Genomic DNA, 20,093 nt, shown 5'->3' with positions numbered 1-20,093 from the left:
ATCGTTGATTCCGATTCATTGATGCCCATGCTATGCTGGTTGATAAGTATTTTGAACATTGGCCTACGTATGAGGTGCTGATTGACCTGAAGATAGTGATCAAAACCATTTGATAATATGTATTCAGAGCCTGAAACATTCTCCCACGGAAGTGATGAGAAATATTGCAAAGGTCCAGGGTGAGGCAATTCTTTGTAATGTTGCTCCTGAAAGCCCATGATTGTAACCAACTTAAAAGAGGATGGTTATATTGTAATACACAACCCTAACAAGAGTATTTTGTAGCCATTGAAAAGTCATGTTTTCAAAAGAAATTTTAATGACATGGGAAACTGCTCAGCCTATAATGATAAGTTTTTTTGTTTTTTTTTAGAAGGCATAAAACCATAATCAGTACGATCAAAGTTTGCAAAGGAGTATAGATAGAGGTAGGCAGACAGAAACAGTTGCTTGGTGGGATTGTGGGTGATTTACTTTAATTTTTTTCTTTGTATAGATATTTCCCAAATTTTCTACAGTACCTTCTCCCCCTTACTTTGGGGTATTTTTTCCCCAGTTGTAAAAATAAAATTGCTCTTTTTAAAACGTACAAACAATGTATTTGTATCAGTCAGGTTTCAGAGAAGCAGGACTACTGGCAGAGACCCACAGAGCAAAGAGATTCACCCTGACATAATCATGAAGCTGACTGGGCACTCTCCATAAGGCTGTCGCCTTTGTTTCTGTTGCTGGAGCTCCATGTCCTTGGAGCTCCATGTCCTTGGAGTTCCATGTCCTTGGAACAGGCAATTGGGAAGGAAGGTGGATATAAACTAGGAGAGAGCAAGGATAGGCTGGAGTCCACAGGACAGACTGAAGCCCAAGTCAGTTCCCTTGGCCTCTGACTCTGGTGTGGGTGTCGTGCGGAAGCCTGAGCCATTCATCCTGGAGCTCAGCACACACACACCTGGCCTAGGAGAAGCTGAGGGAGGAGCCAGGGGAAGGTGGAGCAGTTGCAGACCCGCCTGCTATTCCACACCAACAAGGTGAGCTTGCAGATAAAGGACAACCTGTATGAAGTACAAAATGGCAGCTGCTTCCCTTGCCCATCTCCTGTGAGAATCTCTCTTGTGGCTCACCGTACCCGGCAACCTACCAGAAGGGATATTGTTCAGCCTAGCCAACTCGAACATTACAAAGCCACCACATACTTCTACGGAAATTAGGAGGAAAAATAAATATTATTTTTAAAATGCAACCAGTGCTTGTGTTGTTGAGGCAACTCTCCCCCCCTCCCCACCCCCCTTTGTCTAGCTCAGGGACCTGTTTTTTCCCCTCTATCTCCTCTCTTTTTTCCCTCTTCCCTGGTGACATTAAAACAAAGGTGAATCTGTAACCCACCCAAAGTTTTTCAGTACCATGGATCTATTTAGGCAATAACTGTGAAATCATAAGGATCTTGGCCCTGGTGAGATTTCCTGAGTTTTCTGCCCAGAAACCCACTAAAGCCATGTTTCTCATTCCCCTTTACCCCCTAAGTAGTACAGTCTCAAAGCTAGTGACCCATTTCCTTTCTTTATTTTCTTTTTATTGAAAAAGCCAGTGCTATCAAAATGAACACCCAATTTTAGATTTGGAGTCGAAAATTCAAGGATCCTCTGCTTCTGGCAGCCCTTAAACCAATGCTGTATTTCAAAAAATGGTGATTGGTTCATGAGTATTTTTGTGCCTCCTATTCCTGCAGTCCCTTTGTTTATTAACATCAGTTTGGGGCATTTTTTTCCTTCCCAGGGTTAACCAGTTCTGTCATTCCAGCTGTGCCTGCTACGACCCATCTTGAAGCATGCGGAAGGGTCCTAAGCTAGGAGTTTTGTATTGATACCCAGTAGGCACCCAGCTCCATTAATGAAGAAGCAGTAAGCAAACTTGCCTGTAGAATGAACCAGAACATATCTCTCTTTCTTGGTGCTCGGAGAAGTGAGCAAATCTAAAATATTGTGGGCAATTTCTGTAGTCTTCCGTTCGGGTTTTATGTTCTGGTTCTGTACAGGTCTCTGTTTTTCAGCCTTGAGATGTTGCCAGTCTTGGGGTGGATTATCTCCAAAGGCCTTTTCAGGCAAGGGATCTGCCCTCAAGCTTCCTAAATTATGTTTACCCCTCATAGTTATTCTAAACTGTATTGTAATGTGTGTGCAACACTTTTTTCTAAGATAAACAGAAGGCAAATAATAGCTATGAGAAAATACTTTGCACAAAGGCCATTTGAAGGGTGACCGGGAGAGGGAGGGTGCCATTTACTAGGGCGTATTTCCGAACCCCTCTGATTTCTCTCTCCTTCTCTGTAAAATGAGACCAACGTCACAGAGTGGTTGTGGAAAGGGAGATAATACAACTTCAGAGTTACCAGAGATCTTGGGCATGGTCATGACAGTTGTTGCCACTGTCAACTTCAGTGATGGTGACTAGGATCAAAATAGTAGTGTGGACTCACTTTCGGCTTGTTTCCACTCATGCTAGTCTGGGATTCATCTCCATATTCTTAAATCATAATACTTCGTTTTCTTAGAACAGTAGTGAAGATTTCAAAAGCCCCTGCCTTAGTTGAACCTCAGAACCTTTTGGCGGCAGAAATAGTAAGTTAGGAGGATACAGTGTAGATAAGAGAAGAAACCAAGCAAATCTTCGCTGTTACCACCAGAAATTGGTAAAAGGAGGTCCCCTTTATGTCAGAAGTTCTAGGGCAGTGTGATTAACATGTAGTCCCTAAGCTCCTGGGGAGCCCTGAATCTGGTATCAGGAGCACCCTTAATTTATGTTTGGGAAGACTGAGACCCTGAGAAAGTCAGTCTCTACTCCACTTCTTTCTTCTCATTCCCGTGCCCACTGCAGTGCTTCTGTCCCTGCTGACCCCGTGTAGTCCCTGGGAATGCTCCCATCATCAGGCTTGCCTGGCAAAGCAGTTGTGAATACCAGCTGAATTCTGGGAAATGGGTATGTGTGTGGGTTGAGCCAGTTTTTCAATAAAATTAAAATTCCTCCTTTGCTGCCTAGAAAAGGCAAGTGGTTGAAAAATACTTTCAGTTTCTGAAATAAGAGTTTTTAGATGAAAACATTGCTCTTGCTGTTTTTTTGCAGTGGGGAAAAATCCCATCACAGTAGGACACAACACCAAGAGGTTCTACTAAATGAGTCAACTTTACAAATAAGTAATTTATTAGGTTGAAGTAAGCTGGGATTACAAGTGCCCTGTTCAGCAGCAACATTTGTCCAGAGTTACAGCATTATAACTCAGTAGTGCATTCTAGCTGTGTGATTTCCAAAAATAAGCTAAGGAAACAAAACTTCAATGTTGAGGAGATAATGAAACAATGTTTTAGCACAGATACCACCATTGTTAGAAATCTTAAACCTAATTACCAGAGCAGACATTCTGGGTTCTGAGAAATTGGCATTCTCGAAAATTTCTAGAAAAGAAAACTAACAAATTTCTGATAACTTTCCCTTCCACTCGTGGGATAAAGTGTTATAAATTTTTGTTGTGAATTTTAAATATACAAAAAAGTACAAAATATAATAAACACCCATGTTGAACAGATGCTAACATTTTATCATAATCACTATGGGTTTTTTAAAAAATAAAGCATTATAAATATAGTAGTGGAAGCCCAAAGGTGACCTATTCTGGAGGTTTTATGTGTTTTCTTTTCCTTGCCCATGTATTTATAACCTTACTCTGCATGTATATATTCATAAACAGTATATGGTATTTCTTCATTTTTTTTAACTGCAATCTAATGTTCCATTATATGAACACGCCACAGTTTAATTATTTTATACCCCTTTGGATAATGCTTATTTGCAATTTTTTCATTATTTTAAAAAAATATGGCAATGAACAACCTTGTGCATGTGTTTGAGAATTTTTCTGGCATAAACACCAAGACATGTAATTACTGGGTTGTTTGCTAAGAACATTTTCCCTTTAATTACTCTCCAAAGTTGTTGTAACAATTTATACCTGCAGCAGATTAGTTGCCAACCTCTGAGGGGAGGGAACTGGTATTTTGTTGCCCTGGTCAATCACTTTACTGAAGTTTGAATGTTTCAGATACAAGAAGCTGTCGTTCAGGCTCTTCCATTTTTCTCCAATATGTCTTAGCAAATCAAACTGAAGTAAAAATTACTGGAATAGAAAGTGCTCATTTAAAGAAGAAAAACCCAAAGTTTGGAAAATGAAAAGCATTCCATTCAAATACCCATAAAAAGCCATACAAAAGTACAAAACACTGGAAGTGTATAAAAATGGACAGTTCACTCAGCATTATGTTTGTTTGATTTGACTACAAAGGAAACTGCTCTGTGTGTGGTTCACTCTTCCTCTCCTCCAGACCTCTTTGCACCCTCAGTCCCACACCCAGGCAAATTGTGTTTGCATCTCTAGCAAGCTCTTGGCTGATGTCTGCCGTCACCCAACACAGGAAGTCCCTCTGAGGCACTAGCCACTTCCCTGGCGGGCAAGTGAAGTAGAGGTGCAGAGCCAGCGCATCTGCGCAGGGGAGCCAACCGGCCGTGGCTGGAAATGCCACAGTGGTTTGCGTCTTCCTCTAACCAGAGTACCTTCGTCTCAAGCATCTGTAAAAATCGTGAAAGCCTTCTCCTTTCTCATACTCCTCGATTCCTTTGGATGTTAAGAAATTAAGATGTGTAATTGCTGTGTGTCTGTCCCCCATGCCTGAATTCTGAACTAGTTTCTGCATACAAGTCATTTCCTGGATTTGGGGATTGTTGATTCTTCAGTCTATAAATACTCTAGTTCTTGATAGCATTGTAAAAGCGGCGAGTATGTATCTGCTTTGTGGATACCGTCTCTCTTTCGTGCTTCCTCATACTTGCGTTTCTGCAGTGAGTAACACCCCTTTATCAAAGGCCTTGCTTTCCCTGTAAATAGGGAACACCAAGCTGGAAGGTGGGGGCGGGCGGGGGGAGAGAATGACCCTGTATTTGTATTCACTTAGAATCTCAAACAACAATGAAAACAAGTAAGTGATACAGAGCTGGAAAAAGTAGGCTATCTTGGTTTGACAAATCCATGAATGTGGAGTCATGGGGAGAGAGGGTGTTGTGTGTCCTGTGGAGATCAATTTTTCCCCCTGGAATGGGGGCTAGAGAAGCAGCCCCCCCAGCTTTCACTCTGTGCTTGTCATTCATGCCTACTTTGGTGCTGCCCTGTGGGGAGGACACTCCTACTTGAGCTGCAGTCGCTGGAAAAGATTTGTAGTTTTGGGGTTTGAATGGAATCCCTGGGAGGGCAGTGGTTCTCAGCTGCTGCCATAGAACAGCTATCTTTGACTTCCAAATCTTAATTCGTAAGCAGATTCCTTTTGACAGCTCTGGTACAGAACAGATTCCATCATGTGTTAATTGCAGAGTTAGGAGTACAGGACTATCTTGGAGCTCTCAGTCTTTGCCATAGAGTACTTGTTAACAGTGCTGCTCTGGAACCAAGGCTCTAAATGCAGCTCTGTGAGGCCCTTTGAGCCCCTTGCCTGTGTGTGTGTTGAAGCACGTAGGCACAACTCTTACTTCACTTCCAAAACTCTGCAATCTGTAGGTGTAGAAATACACACTGAGTTTCTCAGTGATAGTTGTATCTCTGATGGAAAGAGATATTACTGTATCTCACATCTGAGAATCCAGAACTAGCTGCCTATTCTGATTATCACCAGCTCAGTGGGTCCCTGAGGGCCACACAGCACAGGAGACCCTCCAGATCAGTGCATATCCTTGGTTTCAGTATTCCTTAGAACTGTGGCTTCCTTCCCTGGTTGACTGTCTGCACTGTGAATAACCTCAAGCAGAGTTGGCAGAAAGGTTTATCTTTAGATTACCAACTCTGAACACTTGGGGGTTGAAGCCTGGAGCACTTTGAGAAACATTCAGAGGTTACGAATGGAGTCAGTGAGACTAGCGTGATAATTAATTACCAATGTCTGCCATGACACATGATGGGAGAATGAGGCATATGTAGCAAATTTTGCCATCCTTGTCCTGGAGGGCTCCTCTTGCTCCTAGATTGTAGTTGGACGTAAGTATCATATTGCGTGCTCTTCCCCGCCCTGGGTGTCTTCCCTGGTCTTCTGCAGACTCTCTAAGTGCTAAGGCACCTAGTTTCATAGAACGGATACCCCAAGCCTGCCTGATTTCACCGTCTCCTAGAGATAGGTCTATGAGGGACATCAGTGGAAGGAAGTATCCACTTTAGGAGAGGTATCAAAGAAGAAAAAAAGCCCCTTTTCCTGAGTTTTTCCTATATTCGCATTTATTTTATTCTTTTCACTGATAGCGCTAGCACACCTAATACTTTGGAATCCATATTCTGCTGAGTGCATTTCAGAGCTTCACCCCCTCGTGAAGTGGAAAGAAACTGAGCTTCCAGTATAACTTAGAATATGCTGCTAATACTTCTAATTTGGGGTTCTCCAAATTCCTTATACTCCAGAAACCTAGTAATTTGTGGAGCTGGAAATGGGTTACAGTAGAAAGTCTACGAAAGAATACCAACTTTAAATTACAGTGTCTTAAATTCTCTTGTTCTTCTTCAATGCAGTATGGGAACAACATTTGCCTTAAGAAGTCTTAAGATCGGCTCCTTTTATCTGTCCTCCTGTGTAAGGAAAGGCTCGCTGTTTCCTCAGTCTCTAAGATGTACTTCCCCATGTCCTCACATGTAGGCGTTTCTTAGATGGTGACATCTTCCAACTGATGCTTTTCTTTTTTATTTCTTCTGCCGGCAGTGCTGCCACTAATTCAGTAGTAGGCCATAGAGTAAATGATAACTTAAAATCAGAAATGTAGTGATGACTGCCCTTCTTGGGGACAGTTAATCCCGTCCTAGCATTTTTCACAGTCCTCCTGAGAATGGCTCTCTGAATGGAATATGCCTTTATGGGCTCACTGTTTCCCCTGATTCTCTGCTTAGCTTAATTACTGTTTTCCAAAGCCCTCTCTTTATAGCCTTGTATTACGCATTATATTGCAAATCATAAACACACTTGATTGTTTTCCCAAGAGCAGGTTACAGAACATCAAAACCTGCTTTACGACATTCTGAAAGGCTGGTCTGGTAGCAGCAAATCTGGTAGCAAGATGTGAAGCAACAGAGGCATTGACACCACTGATTGGATTTCCACACTGCATACGGGTTTAGCCATGTGTCCAAACATGTTAATTTACCAACCAGCTGGACTGAATTGTACCTGGGTCCGTAGCACTCCATGGTGGCATGTGGGTCAAAGGCTTGACTCTTACCAAGCTGCACAGAAGTAATTTGTTTTATGCCATTGTATACCTTTGTGTCATAGGCAACAGGGGAATGTGGGCTTGTATCATTTCTGAAAATAATAATTGGAGAATGTTTCTTTTTCTTTGCCATGAAAGTGAGGGGGAATTGTCATCTAAAATTGGCTTCAGATGTTGAAGTTACACTGATTGAGATTTTTAGACTCCAGTCATATTCCATGCTGTGAAGTGCTTTGCCAAAGAAATGACTTGTTAAAATAAATAAAATAAATGCCTCGTAGTTTAGGAAGTGGACTGTGAAGTCTCTGCTTTTAGTTCTAAGTAAAGATTGTGGCTCTTTTCTTAGATATATCAGCACATGAAATGCATTTTCCCCCAGGATCCTGTAGCATATGACTTTTTAAGATTTTGGTTCTGGAAAGTCAGCCAAGGCTTTTTCAGGAAAGAACAGGGTGTTGGAACAGACTGAGCCCCTGAGCTGTTTCAGAAATGCCATTGGTCTCTTTACTCTTGAAGTCATATTATTACTGTTCTCTATGTTCCATTGCTGCCGTCCTCATAGGAAGACTAGATCTCTTTCAAGTGGCGCTCTTTTTCTGGGGTTTGCGATTTGGGGGAGAACAAAAATGATAGATGGCTGAGAAGTAGCACAAGCCTTATTTTTAATGTGCAGTGTTTCATTTCAGCTCACTCAGAAATATTTGATCATTTTTACTAGCGTAAATAAAGCTTGTGACAGATAAAAAATACTAATGGAACATTTTGTGCTATCAACAAATGTCTCAAAGCATTTTTCCCAGTTGAGCTTAGGAATGCTTACATTTGATTTTTATTTTGAAGTTAGAAGATACATTGATAAAGACTGGAGATCAGTAAAAATGCAGGAGAGTTAATAATACTTGGCTGTTTCTTTTTATCATGATGAAAAAAGGGAGTAAAGTCTACAAGTGGGCACAATTCTTTGTAACTGTACTTGTAATAACTGAGAACCTATTGTCAGAAGTTTGTGATATTCTAAGAAACTCTCACGTTTGAAAGCATATTCTAATATGCTTTCGTTTGAAAGCATATTCTCATCGGTCTCATATGTCGTGTTTTCATGTCTCACTAACAAGGAAAGCAGAAGCTTTGTTCTTTTGGATGTGTTCTAACACCTAGTACAGTGCCTAGGCCTTTATAAAACTCAATAAATATTTATTGGATGAGTAAATGAATGAGAAGGAAAGCAAATGACTCTTTAGATTCAGTTCAGCTCTGAATTTTTGGACATGTTGAGCAGAGGGATTCTGCTCCTATTGTGCCCTTGAGAAGTCCTGCATTCAACAGTATAGTGTCCCTACTGCTCTCAGTGTAGGCTATGTGTTACTCTTATTTTTTTTTTTTAAGATTTTATTTATTTGAGAGAGAGAATGAGATAGAGCATGAGAGGGGGGAGGGTCAGAGGGAGAAGCAGACTCCCCGCTGAGCAGGGAGCCCTATGCGGGACACCATCCCGGGACTCCAGGATCGTGACCTGAGCCGAAGGCAGTCGCTTAACCAACTGAGCCACCCAGGCGCCCCTATGTGTTACTCTTAAATGGTGTTGGGCTCCAGACCAAACTATTAGGGAACAGTGGTCGGGTATTATAGCTTTTTTTCTGGCTGGGGAATGGGAGGGATTAGGAGCAGGTCTAAACTCACTTGAGCTCACAGCTTTTTGTTTTTCCCCCCTCAAATGAGCTGTGCAAGAATTCTTGGAAATACCCCGACTATTCATCCAATAAATTTCTGGGGAGGATAGAGGACTGGGTGTAACAGTGGGTATAAGGGGGACAGAATAGAGTGGTCTCAGTGGTTTCAAGTCAGAAACTCAGTGATACACAAATAGAAACCATGCCACACAGCCATGGCGAGGCAATGGAAACTGGCAGATTGAGGTGAAGTGGTCAGGAGAGGATAGGTGTTCTTCAGCAAGAGCTTTGGGCAAGCCTGAGCATCTGGGTAATTTAGGTGTGAGGAGCCTAGAGCAGATAGAGTGTTAGTCATACAGCTTGGCTTCCACATCACATTTTTATAGATTGTGTCCTCTTCATCCAGGAAGTACTAGTCATGCATCTGTTATTCTGCTAGAGTGTAGTTATATTGAAATGGGAGGAAAAATGTACTGAAAGTTCTGTCTGTAGCACTCTTCAGAGTGTTCTTCACTTTTTACCATCCTTGAGCTATTTAAGAAATCTGAAAAATGTTTAAAAAAAAAAAACTAGTAGCAGTATAATTGATTATGTCCTGATGACCATTTTTGCATTTATTTGCACATACATAATTATATACGCCTTTGCCTTTAGATTCTCTTTTGAACCCGTTGTAACATCTTATTAGTGCCCTCATTTATTAATGAGTTCAGAAAAATCTTTGATATCAGTTCATGCCATGATTTTACCTTTTAAAGATTATCCTCTATCAACATAGAATTGTAAACTTCAAGAATTGAGAGAGAAGGGGCTAACTTATTTTAAATGATCTGAGATCTTGAATCATATTTTAGACTGGAGTACATGATATGATAGCAGGAGGCTCTCTGGGAAAATGTGCATCATATATGGATTCTAGTGAGCTTTTTTATATCTGGAAAGAGCAGAGCTCGGGGGTCAGAAGAGGTGTTAGACTTCACACTCATACAAGGAAGAAATTCCTATGATGTTTGAAAGGATGATGTACAGGAGAGAAGCAAGGGCAGGATAAGTGGAATCCAAACACTTGAAAAGCAATGATCCAATAAATGAAGCTTAAACTTCCCAGAAAGTTTCTCAGCAGCTAGTGAGCCTAGGTCCTATTCACCCTTTTTTAAGTCTGTTAACTTATATTTGTGTTTTAGAGATAAAGCATCCTCAATCTTATTAAGACCTATTTTATTATTGAGTTTATGGCCAGTGTTGTTACAATATATGTACTTAATAAAATAATGAACTACATGTGTTTTACTGTGCTTCATGAGATATGTATCTTTTATTCTAAATCATAAATGTTATTTGTTGTGAACCATCAAGAAAGCAAGAACTTGTGTTTCTTCTTGGGTAGATATTTTGGTCAGAAATCTTCCATGTGACCTCTTAGAGACTGTCTAGAGTTACACATCACTGACACGTGAGCAGATCCCTTTCAGGGGGATTTAAATATATTTGTTGGAGTTACTTTTGCAAAGAGTAGACATGAGGGTGTGATAAACTTATGGAAAATTTGAGATTTACTTATGAATTGAGGAAGATAAACTTTTGCTATATAGCCAGTGGAGAATTTTTGGCTTGGTAAAGAGAAGACTTTGGGAGGACATAATAGCTTTATTCAAACTGTTTAAATATTTTCAGGGTTATTGTTCATAGGAGAAATTAGACTTATTCCATGCAGTTCCCAAGGGCAAAACTAAGGCCAACAAGTTCTTGAAGTTATAAGGAGACATCTGTCAATTCAGTCTCAGGGAATTTTCTAACAGGGAGGGTGCTGGTTCCAAACATTTGTGGACTCTTTGAAGCCTTCTCTCAGAGAACATAGGATCGATCACCTGCTGGTGACCTTATATGAGGGACCCCCTGTGAGGGGAAACTTGGACTAGGGTGTCTCTAGGGTCCGAGACCTTGCTGTGTAATTATGTGATGGCTTTCCTTAAAAACATACAGATGTTCAGCAGCACCAGGAAAAATGGGGAAGGAGATTTGCTCCTCTGACATGGTTCTAAATGCTAAATGTGAAAGCCATTGTTACTGCAAGTCAGCCTCCAGTCTTTCCAGAAACTGACTGATATTCTGAGGCTTAGGAGGAGGTGTTGGGTTTCCTGGCAGATGCAGAAGCTGCTGTTCTGTAATCATTCTTTGTGTGGGCCCAGCCGGATTTGGGCAGCAGACCCACTTGATGTGTAATTGTGCCAGTGGCCAAACAGTGTAACCAGATTGGCAGTCCCAGGGACCACATGACTGTCTTGAAATGTAACAACGTAGGAAGTAGTCTTTGAAACCAACTGCCTCCCTTCGGCAAGCTTCAAATGTAGGGTATAGTTTTAGCCCACTGTGAGGGGCTGGAGGGAAGGCTGTTGGAAGGACTGAGCAAGCAACCGTCTCAGGAATCCAGGTCTGTGGACCTGCCGCTGCTTCTCTTCCCAGTGAAAGAACAAGACAAAGATTTGGAGGCAAAGCTCAGACCAAATGATGCTATGCTACTTTAAAGATTTCATTCATTCATTCATGAGAGAGAGAGAGGGAGAAAGGCAGAGGGGGAGGGAGAGAGAGAGAATCCCAAGCAGACTCTCCACTGAGTGCGGAGCCCGAGACGGGGCTCAATCTCATGACCCTGAAATCATGACCTGAGCCAAAACCAAGCGCCCGACACTGAACAGACTGAGCCACCCAGGTGCCCCTATGCTATTTTTTAAAAAGTGGGATTAAACTACCTTTCAAGGAGCAGTGAGCTTGGGAAGATGGTGGACTTTTCAGGCATGCTTAAGTCCTGCTGCTTCTCTAGAAAACAATGCAAGTTACCAGGCAAATTCCACATTGTGAGCTGATCCTAACTTGGGGCTGGGCTTTACTGGAGATGGAGTGGCTTCCAGGAGAGGAGAAAACCTGGGAAATAATTGATGACCAAGTTGGAACTTGATGCATTCCCGCCTTCTTGAGAGCCAAGCTTGTTCTAGCATAGGGCGTGACGGCCTGTGGCCCATGGGCCAAATCCAGCCACTTAAATGTTTTTGGTAAATAAAGTGTTACTGAAACATGGCGGTGCTCCTCCATGTAAGTGTTAGCTGTAGCCGCTTTCACACTGTACCAGGGCAGAGTTGAGTGGTTGCAAAAGACTGTGTGGCCCCTGAAGCCTAAGACACTTAACCTGGCGGTTCACAGGAGAAGTTTGCCAACCCCTGGTCTGTCAGGGTAGTCCCTGCTTCACCATGACTGTCTTTTGAGAAGATGCTGATTACAATATTACTGAGCCAGAAGGGAAAGTCAGCAGAAGGTATCAGTAAGGACTTCCGAAAAATATTTTCCATCTTCCATCTTCCCTGCTCTTCCCTGTTCCTTGGACCTGTTCCTCGGCACCTATTTCCTATCATTCACTTGGGTTTAGTAGATGACACACCCATCAGGGAGTCATACCTAATAGAATAAAATATTTTGGCCCGTCTGCCCCTTTGTCCTTAGTATTCTGTAAAAATTCTAGGAACAGAGTAAATTTAGTTAACATCTGTTGCGTTCGTTAGTATATGGGGCTGGGTCCACGAAAAACAAAATAGCAATGACAATGGTTCAGGTAGCTATTTTTTTTTTAAGATTTTATTTATTTATTTGAGAGAGAATGAGAGAGAGAGCTCGAGAAGGGGGAGGGTCCAAGGGAGAAGCAGACCCCCCGCTGAGCAGGGAGCCCGATGCGGGACTCGATCCCGGGACTCCAGGATCATGACCTGAGCCAAAGGCAGTCGCTTAACCGACTGAGCCACCCAGGCGCCCCAGGTAGCTATTTTGATCATTAACAAGGATGGGATTTCTTGATCCTACATATGATCGGAGTTAACATGTTTTCTAGTACCATTTTCTTCATAAATGGGACAGCTTTTTATTAGTATTTAGTTGCCTTTGTCCTATAATAAAAATTATCAGAATGAATTTTATTTTGTATTATACTGAAACAGTGCCTTTCCGCTGTTGAAGTTCATTTAGTTTTAATATGTCTCTACTATTTTTGAGTTGGTGGTACTATTATACATCGTTAGAGGATTTTTAGCCAATCTAGACAGTGAAAGGATGTGTCTTTCACAAGTATTATCTAAGAACCTCATAGGTTTGTAACAGTGAACGTGGAGATTTATGACTTTAGTTGACCAAGTATATATTGCTTCAGCCTGTGATTTGTGGTCTAGTGAACAACCACAGAACATGTTCTTTGCAATTAATTGACCTTTGTACAACCTATTTTGGGTCTTACTAACAGCATCTGAAACTGAAGAAAAACTCTACCAGTTCTTACATATTATTACTTGGAAAATGATCCTGTTAAAAATTTGCCCTGTGGTAATTTCGAAAGAAGTTATTCTTAAAGACTTAATTTTTAAACTGTGCTTTGAGTCTCACTGAAAGACTTTAGCTGTTACTAAGAAATTGTTTGCCACACAGATATGTAAGTGTGGAAATGTTGAAAATTTTAGCATCTTTCAGGTACATAAATCTTAGTCCAAATCATAAAATTCCTTTACATGAACTTTTGATATTAGGGTTGTAGTGTGTTATAGAAATAGAAAATCTAGTGAGGAGACAATAGGGAAATGTTCTTACATTTTGCTGTGGGGAACAGAGGGGTGCCCCAGGTGTAGAGAACAGAGATATCCCAAATGTTGCAGGATCATGTTAATACAGATCATCTGAAAAAGTAAAGCACTTGTCCTAACAGAATATACAGTGCTTTAGAACTTCTATGAAAATAGTGCATGTTCGTGGCAAAATAAAAGTTTGAATTATACAAAAGTTAGTAAAAGACCTACCCAGAGGTAGCCATTGTTCAATTTTCTTGTGTTTATTTCCAGAAATGTTTGTAGGTTAAGTGTACATTTTTTTATCCTACAGATGAGAAATGATATTCGAAGGCATTCCTCCCTGCCCTGCCCCCTCATACTCTATTTGGTCATTTTGAATGTGACTACGTAATTCTACTTCATTCTGTGTTACTGCTACAAAGTAATTTATTCAGCCATCTTCCTTGCCATATATTTGTTCACTTTGTTACTTGCTGACTCAAACAGCACTGCAGTGAAAAAGGTGTAAATATATAATTGTGGGCTAACTTCCTGAAAGTAGACTTAAAGGAAGGTCACTTCCTTCCTGTGTGTGTGTGTTTTAAATTTGAGCAATTACCGCCAAATGTACCTCCAAATTTTTATAGTCCTAGCATAACAAGGACTTAGAGTGGCCATAGCTGGAGATTCTGGAATAGTATCCTTATCATCCTAGCTAACATTTTTCAAGCATGTTCTGTGTGTATTGTTCTCAGTGCTTTCTTTACTTGTAATAATCTATTAAATCCTCACAACGACCCTATGAAGTAGGCACCCATTTTACAGATAAAGAAACTAAAACTGAGTCACATAATGAGGTTACTTAACTTGCCTGCCTATAAGTAGTGAGTGCTGAAGATTCAAATATGTGTCTGTTGATGGTGATAGAAAAGGGGAACACAGCCAGCTTGGATTGGTAGAGAGAAATGATCATGACGTGAGAGACAGAAGTCTGGGGCTTAGCTGTGAATGTTTACCTCGGAAAGAGTACAAAGAAATAGTACAGAATTTATTCTTACGGGCAACGTGATGTTGAGGAAAAAATAAATGCGCTCTTATGCATTTAAAGAGAATCGGAGAGGATCTCTTGGAATTTTTTTCACTAGCCACTGACCAGAGATTTGGAATGAAAAAATGTGCCAGTTGAAAATGAGGCCAAGTTAGAAAAACTGTGTATTTCTTTATCTTCTAAATGAGTTGGTTAATTAAAGCCTGATTTAAAGAAAAAAAAACTAATGTTCTTTTTTTTTTTTTAAGATTTTTATTTATTTATTTGTCAGAGAGAGAGAGCACAAGCAGGGGGAGCAGCAGAGGGAGAGAGAGAAGCAGGCTCCTCACTGAGCAAGGAGCCCGATGTTGGACTCGATCCCAGGACCCTGGGATCATGACCTGAGCCGAAGGCAGACGCTTAACAACTGAGCCACCCAGGCATCCCAAAAAGTAAATGTTCTTGAAGGTCCCTTGTGCTATACCAGTTTCCTTTTCTAGCAAAGGGGTTTTTGTTTTGTTTTGTTGTTTCTTCAGAATTTGAGACAATGGGAACAAAGTAGATAACAAGAAAAGAGCTTCAAACTAGTTAGTGCAGGCTGAAAGCAAAGTAAAGTGTCAGAGCCTTCATCCAGTGAGAAGGTTTGTCCACCAATATTCTCTTACACATGACTATCAACCTACCAAGGAAATAGGATGAGTTGGATTAGAGAAATAGTAAAATTAATGTTGTTTTTTTTTTTCCCTGTCCAATTACCCTATAAAAGAAGTAGCTATTTAAAGTTAAGTATTTTGTAATTGAGTCACTGAAGAAGATAAATTAAAAAAAAAACAATCATTGGTTTTAGAAATTGGGCCCTCAAACTAAAGACAGTGCACACTGGTTTTCCATGACACCTCACTATTAGAGTTCTGTAGAATCTTAGAGCTTATAGGGACTTTAGAAACCGTCTGGTCTTACCCTCTCAATTTGGTGAGAGAAAAATGAGGCCCAGGGATACTCAAACTTACCAAGAAATGCCAACTGAGTAAACCAAAAAGTAAATTCTGGAATCTTATCTTCAGATGGAAAATCTGGTCATCTTTCCACCATCCCATCGCTCTGAAAATAAGTGATATTTGCAGATATCTAAAAACAGTAATCAGAAGATTTAACAAAATAAAATGTTTATATCAGTTCAGTGCTAATTATTTAATAGACCTAAAGATAGGCATATAAACATAAATGTTTGTAGCACTTTTAAAAGGGATCAAAACTAGATTTTAATACAAATTAACCATTCTGTAGGTAGAATGAAAAAGGATTTAATGTGATTGCTAGAATTTGTATTCTCATAGGGCAAAACCTTCTCTAGATGTCATTTAGTGTTATAATCCGTTTTAAAAGAAGGAAAAATAGCTTTTTTAAAGAATAGAACGAAGCTAATATCCTTGCTTACTAGAGAAAAGTTCAATAGAATCGGTCAAGGCAGTAGTCAAAAGCAGGGTTAGATGTGTATGGTTTAGGGAGGGATTTGTTTGCAATTCCAGTGTCTGGAACTGCTTAGTGCTGTTAGCTCATCTTTAAGCGCTCTTGAGAAATCCCCACGAAGATGGCTATTAGACTGGTGTGTAACAGAACAGGAGAACAGGTTAGGGTAAAGCTTCATAAATGCTGTCTGTATGCACACACATATATATATATAGATAAGGCATTGATAGAGGGGCAGAAGAGGTCCCACAAAAAGTCTGGAGAAGAGGGATCAGAGGTCATCCATGTAAGACATCAGACCTTAGAACAATATTCAGAATTAGAATAATATTCAGAAATGTTGAATGTAGCAAAGATAGCAATAAAGGTTTAGGGAAAAGTAAATTCATTTTTGGCCACTAACCATGTTTGAGTTTCTTTCCTTTTTTTTTTTTTTTTTAAGATTTTATTTATTTATTTGACAGAGACAGCGAGAGGGAACACAAGCAGGGGGAGTGGGAGAGGGAGAAGCAGGCTTCCTGCCAAGCAGAGAGCCTGATACGGGGCTCCATCCCAGGACCCCGGATCATGACCTGAGCCGAAGGCAGACACTTAATGACTGAGCCACCCAGGCGCCCCACCATGTTTGAATTTCTCATACAGTAAAGTGGTTAGGAGTTAAAGGCCAGCTTTGCACTTACTGTATATTGCTTGTGATTAATCTGAGGTCTAATCTTAGGAAAGAGGTTGCCCTGATTCTTTCCCACTGCCTCTGAATTTCTAGCAGGATGACCTTTGGCAACTCACTGGTCTTCTCTTTGCCTCTGTTTCCTCCTCACTAAAATGAGTGAAATAACAGTGGCTACCTCATCTGGTAGATTACATGAAGAACACAGTGCTTAGAACAATTTTTTTAATGTTTGTTCATAAGCTATGAATGTGTTAGATATTACTGTTGCTTCCATTACAACTAATGCAGTCTATACAATCTTGTTTATTTTTCCACTTGTTTCTTCGTAACAAAGAAAATAGAGGGGAGGCAGATGGCTCAAAGAATAACACATGTTAGAGGCTGGTAACACATAGGACCCAGTTGCTTTCTGGGAATATCAGACACCTAGACTTTCATCAGCAGTTTCTTTCATGGACTTCTTAGGAGAGAGTCTTCTCCTCAGCATGCCTCGGTGTCCAGTGCTTTTGAAGGAACCCCCCCGCCCCGCAAGAACAATTGCATTCATCTATTTCTGGCCTGTGGCTCTGCGTAACTATAGACTCTAGCAGCCGCACAAAGTAGGAGCAGAGAATTGATGCACAGATGTGTTTCACTTGGCTACTGGAGTGCACATCTGTACAGAAGGAACAGAATTGCACAGAGGAAACTGGAGACACATTGCCAAAATGAAGAACTCTGAGGATCACCCCCAGGAATATAGTGATAACAGTACTTTTACGAGAAGCTTTTACATACATTAGCTCATTTGATATTCTCAGCACTGAAGCATGTGAAATAAAAATGAAGTTTTCTTTCCCCTGTTTTGACTACAGTATCTAGGTCTACTCTTAATATGTTTACATTACTAAAGCATTTCCAAAGTGTAAAGATTTCTCTCTATATACTAATCTTCAGCTTCTAAAATGATCTCCTGTTCTGTTAACCATGACAGTTAAGCTTACAGCAGACAGGCTCTCAGGGGACCCCAGACACGGGACAGGATTTTGTTGTAGTTTTGGAAACTTGCCCTAGTTTGAGGGACTAGGAAGATCTGGCACCTTCTATTTGATTTTATAGGTTCAAGTACTGTTGGCTGTCGCTGTGGGTTTTGGCTTGCTGAATACATTGGTAACAGCGGGGTTTTGCTAACTTTAACACTCCATTTTAGGAGGAGAGAAGGGTTCAGCATTTACACTGCCATTGTAGCTAGTTTATTAACATGTTATATTTAAGCAATATATTTAACCGAGGACTGTTCTAAAAACTCATCAGATTTCCTCAGCTTTTTAAAACCATGCGAGTGTAATGCAGTCCAACTTCAAAGCTGCTGCTATAGCCATTGTCCCCATCATCTGGCTCGTTCAGTCTCCGGATGAAATTCGTGCAACTGCTCAAGTTCAGGTATCTGTTACTGCCAGCTTTTAAGGCACTGTAAGCACTACTTACTTTGCCTGCTTTTTGTGACTACTTAACGAATAGTTTTGAAATTACGTTTCTTTTATCTCGCCACAGTAGACGTGCCTAGAAAGATTTGCTTAGAAAAAGTGTTTTTGAGGTCAAGTATAGGGCTGAAATTAAAAGCCCCGCCTTGAAACTGCTATCCCAAAGATTGGGATTCTGACATCAGTAAATCGGTAGTAACTGCTTCATTGTCTCATAGCAGCTACGTGTACCTGGCCCAGCATCTTTTCCAAGGGCACAGGGGATGTCAATTTTACGGAGGTGCTCTCTGAACGTGAAGCTAGAGAATGTCGAAATTTTCCTCTTCGAGTCTAGTTGATCACACAGATGACTTCCAGCCACTTAGGTGTGCAAACATGCCTGGAAAGCTCCAACTACAATGCCGTCTTCGGATGGACTCGGTGTTGGCATGGAGCAGAAGCCATAGCCCCCTGATTTTGGGGGGAAGTGAGGGCTCAGGCTGGGGGCTACTATCCACAGAAGCCCTGAGGGCCCTGGTGCTGGCTTCAGGTCACCCTGTTTTGTAAGGCCAAAGACTGGCCAGAGCGGTTCAGGAAGGGTTCCTGAATTCCTGGGTTCCAGTTGCCGTCAGCTCAGATGCATTTCTCAAACTCACAAGCTGTCACAGCATGAGGGCTGGGCCTGTGAGTAATGTATGTTCATTTTACTACTTTCCGTCCAGTGTCAGGCTTTATTCTACCTTTTCATCGGAAGCAGTACCTAGTTTTGGTTACATCAAATGAAACCCTTCAAAATTTTTACTTTTTTCTGGAGTCTGAATAAACTAACTAAAATAGTCTTAATTAACAACTGGCCAAATCCTATGGTCATTTTTAAAGACAGTTTTCCTTCTTTTGTGGATTTCATCCAGACAAATAGTTGAGCAATGCTGTCCTCAGTGCCTCACAGGACCTAGAGATCCTTTTTCCTCACAACAAACACTGTGCCCTTCCCAATGTTATTGTGCCCCTGAAGGAAAACAATGTCGTATCATAGTGTGGCTAAGTTCCCATTTAAATTCCCCTTTATAGTCAATAATACTGTAAAAACTTTTTTTTTTTTTTTTGAGAGCGAGCAAGTGGGCGGGCAAGCCGGGGTGGGGGTGGAGGGGCAGAAGGAGAGGGAGAAAGAGAATCTTAAGTAGGCTCCATGCCTAGGGCAGAGCCCGACTCAGGGCTTGATCTCATGACCTGAGCTGAAATCAAGAGTTGGACACTTAACCAACTGAGCCACCCAGGTGTTCCTACTGTAGCAACATTTTATGGTGACAGATGGTAACTAGGTTTATTATGGTTGCCATTTTGTATCATATATAAATGTCGCATCACCATGTTGTACCCCTGAAACTAATACAATACTTTATGCCCGTTGTTCTTCAATTTTTTAAAAATATAAATTAAAAAAGTGATAAAATAATAAGTTCCCCTTGATCCATGGTTCAGAAAATGTCCCCTTTGTCATACCTAACTCATACCTAACTCTGACTGTAACTCTGTCTTGTCCCTAGGTGAGTGAACAGTCTGATGATCAGAGCCAACATTTGAAGACAAATATCTTCTATCATTGTCTTCTAATGGCTTATATAGGTCATTGTCTAGATGCTCTGAAAGTCAGATGTGCTTATGGCCGTTGTGTGTATATATCTGGTGGTATATTACTTTTTTTTTTTGCTTTCTGTTTAGGATCAGGAAGAAAACAAGGGAGCAACAAGTTGGCCTGAATTCTACATCGATCAGCTCAATTCCATGGCTGCTGTAGGTATACTTTCTGCTCAGTGGCACACAGTTTAAAATGCAAATTTAGCACACAATTGCACAATAAATTCATTTGAGTAAGAACTACCAAATGTCATTATCTTTCCAAACTCCATTCCAAACACTCAGTGTTGGTGGGGAGGGGCAGGGGAAGGAGGGCAG

At 40.9% G+C, this 20,093-nt stretch overlaps 1 protein-coding gene across 2 annotated transcripts in view; it reads left to right on the top strand.

The window, feature by feature from the left end:
- Positions 1 to 20,093, top strand: part of DAAM1 (dishevelled associated activator of morphogenesis 1) — a 164,581-nt gene that overhangs the window by 89,415 nt on the left and 55,073 nt on the right. For both annotated transcript variants that reach the window (XM_034992415.1, XM_034992414.1), the window contains one exon: positions 19,860 to 19,931. In XM_034992415.1, the coding sequence (XP_034848306.1) occupies positions 19,860 to 19,931 (72 nt within the window). The remainder of the gene's footprint in view (positions 1 to 19,859; positions 19,932 to 20,093) is intronic.

The sequence above is a fragment of the Mirounga leonina genome, unplaced genomic scaffold (assembly GCF_011800145.1).
Source record: "Mirounga leonina isolate KUSES-001 unplaced genomic scaffold, KU_Mleo_1.0 Mir_82, whole genome shotgun sequence".
NCBI classification, from domain to species: Eukaryota; Metazoa; Chordata; class Mammalia; order Carnivora; family Phocidae; genus Mirounga; species Mirounga leonina.
The sequence above is the reverse complement of the archived record's forward strand: the minus strand, read 5'-3'. Positions and strand labels throughout refer to the sequence as shown.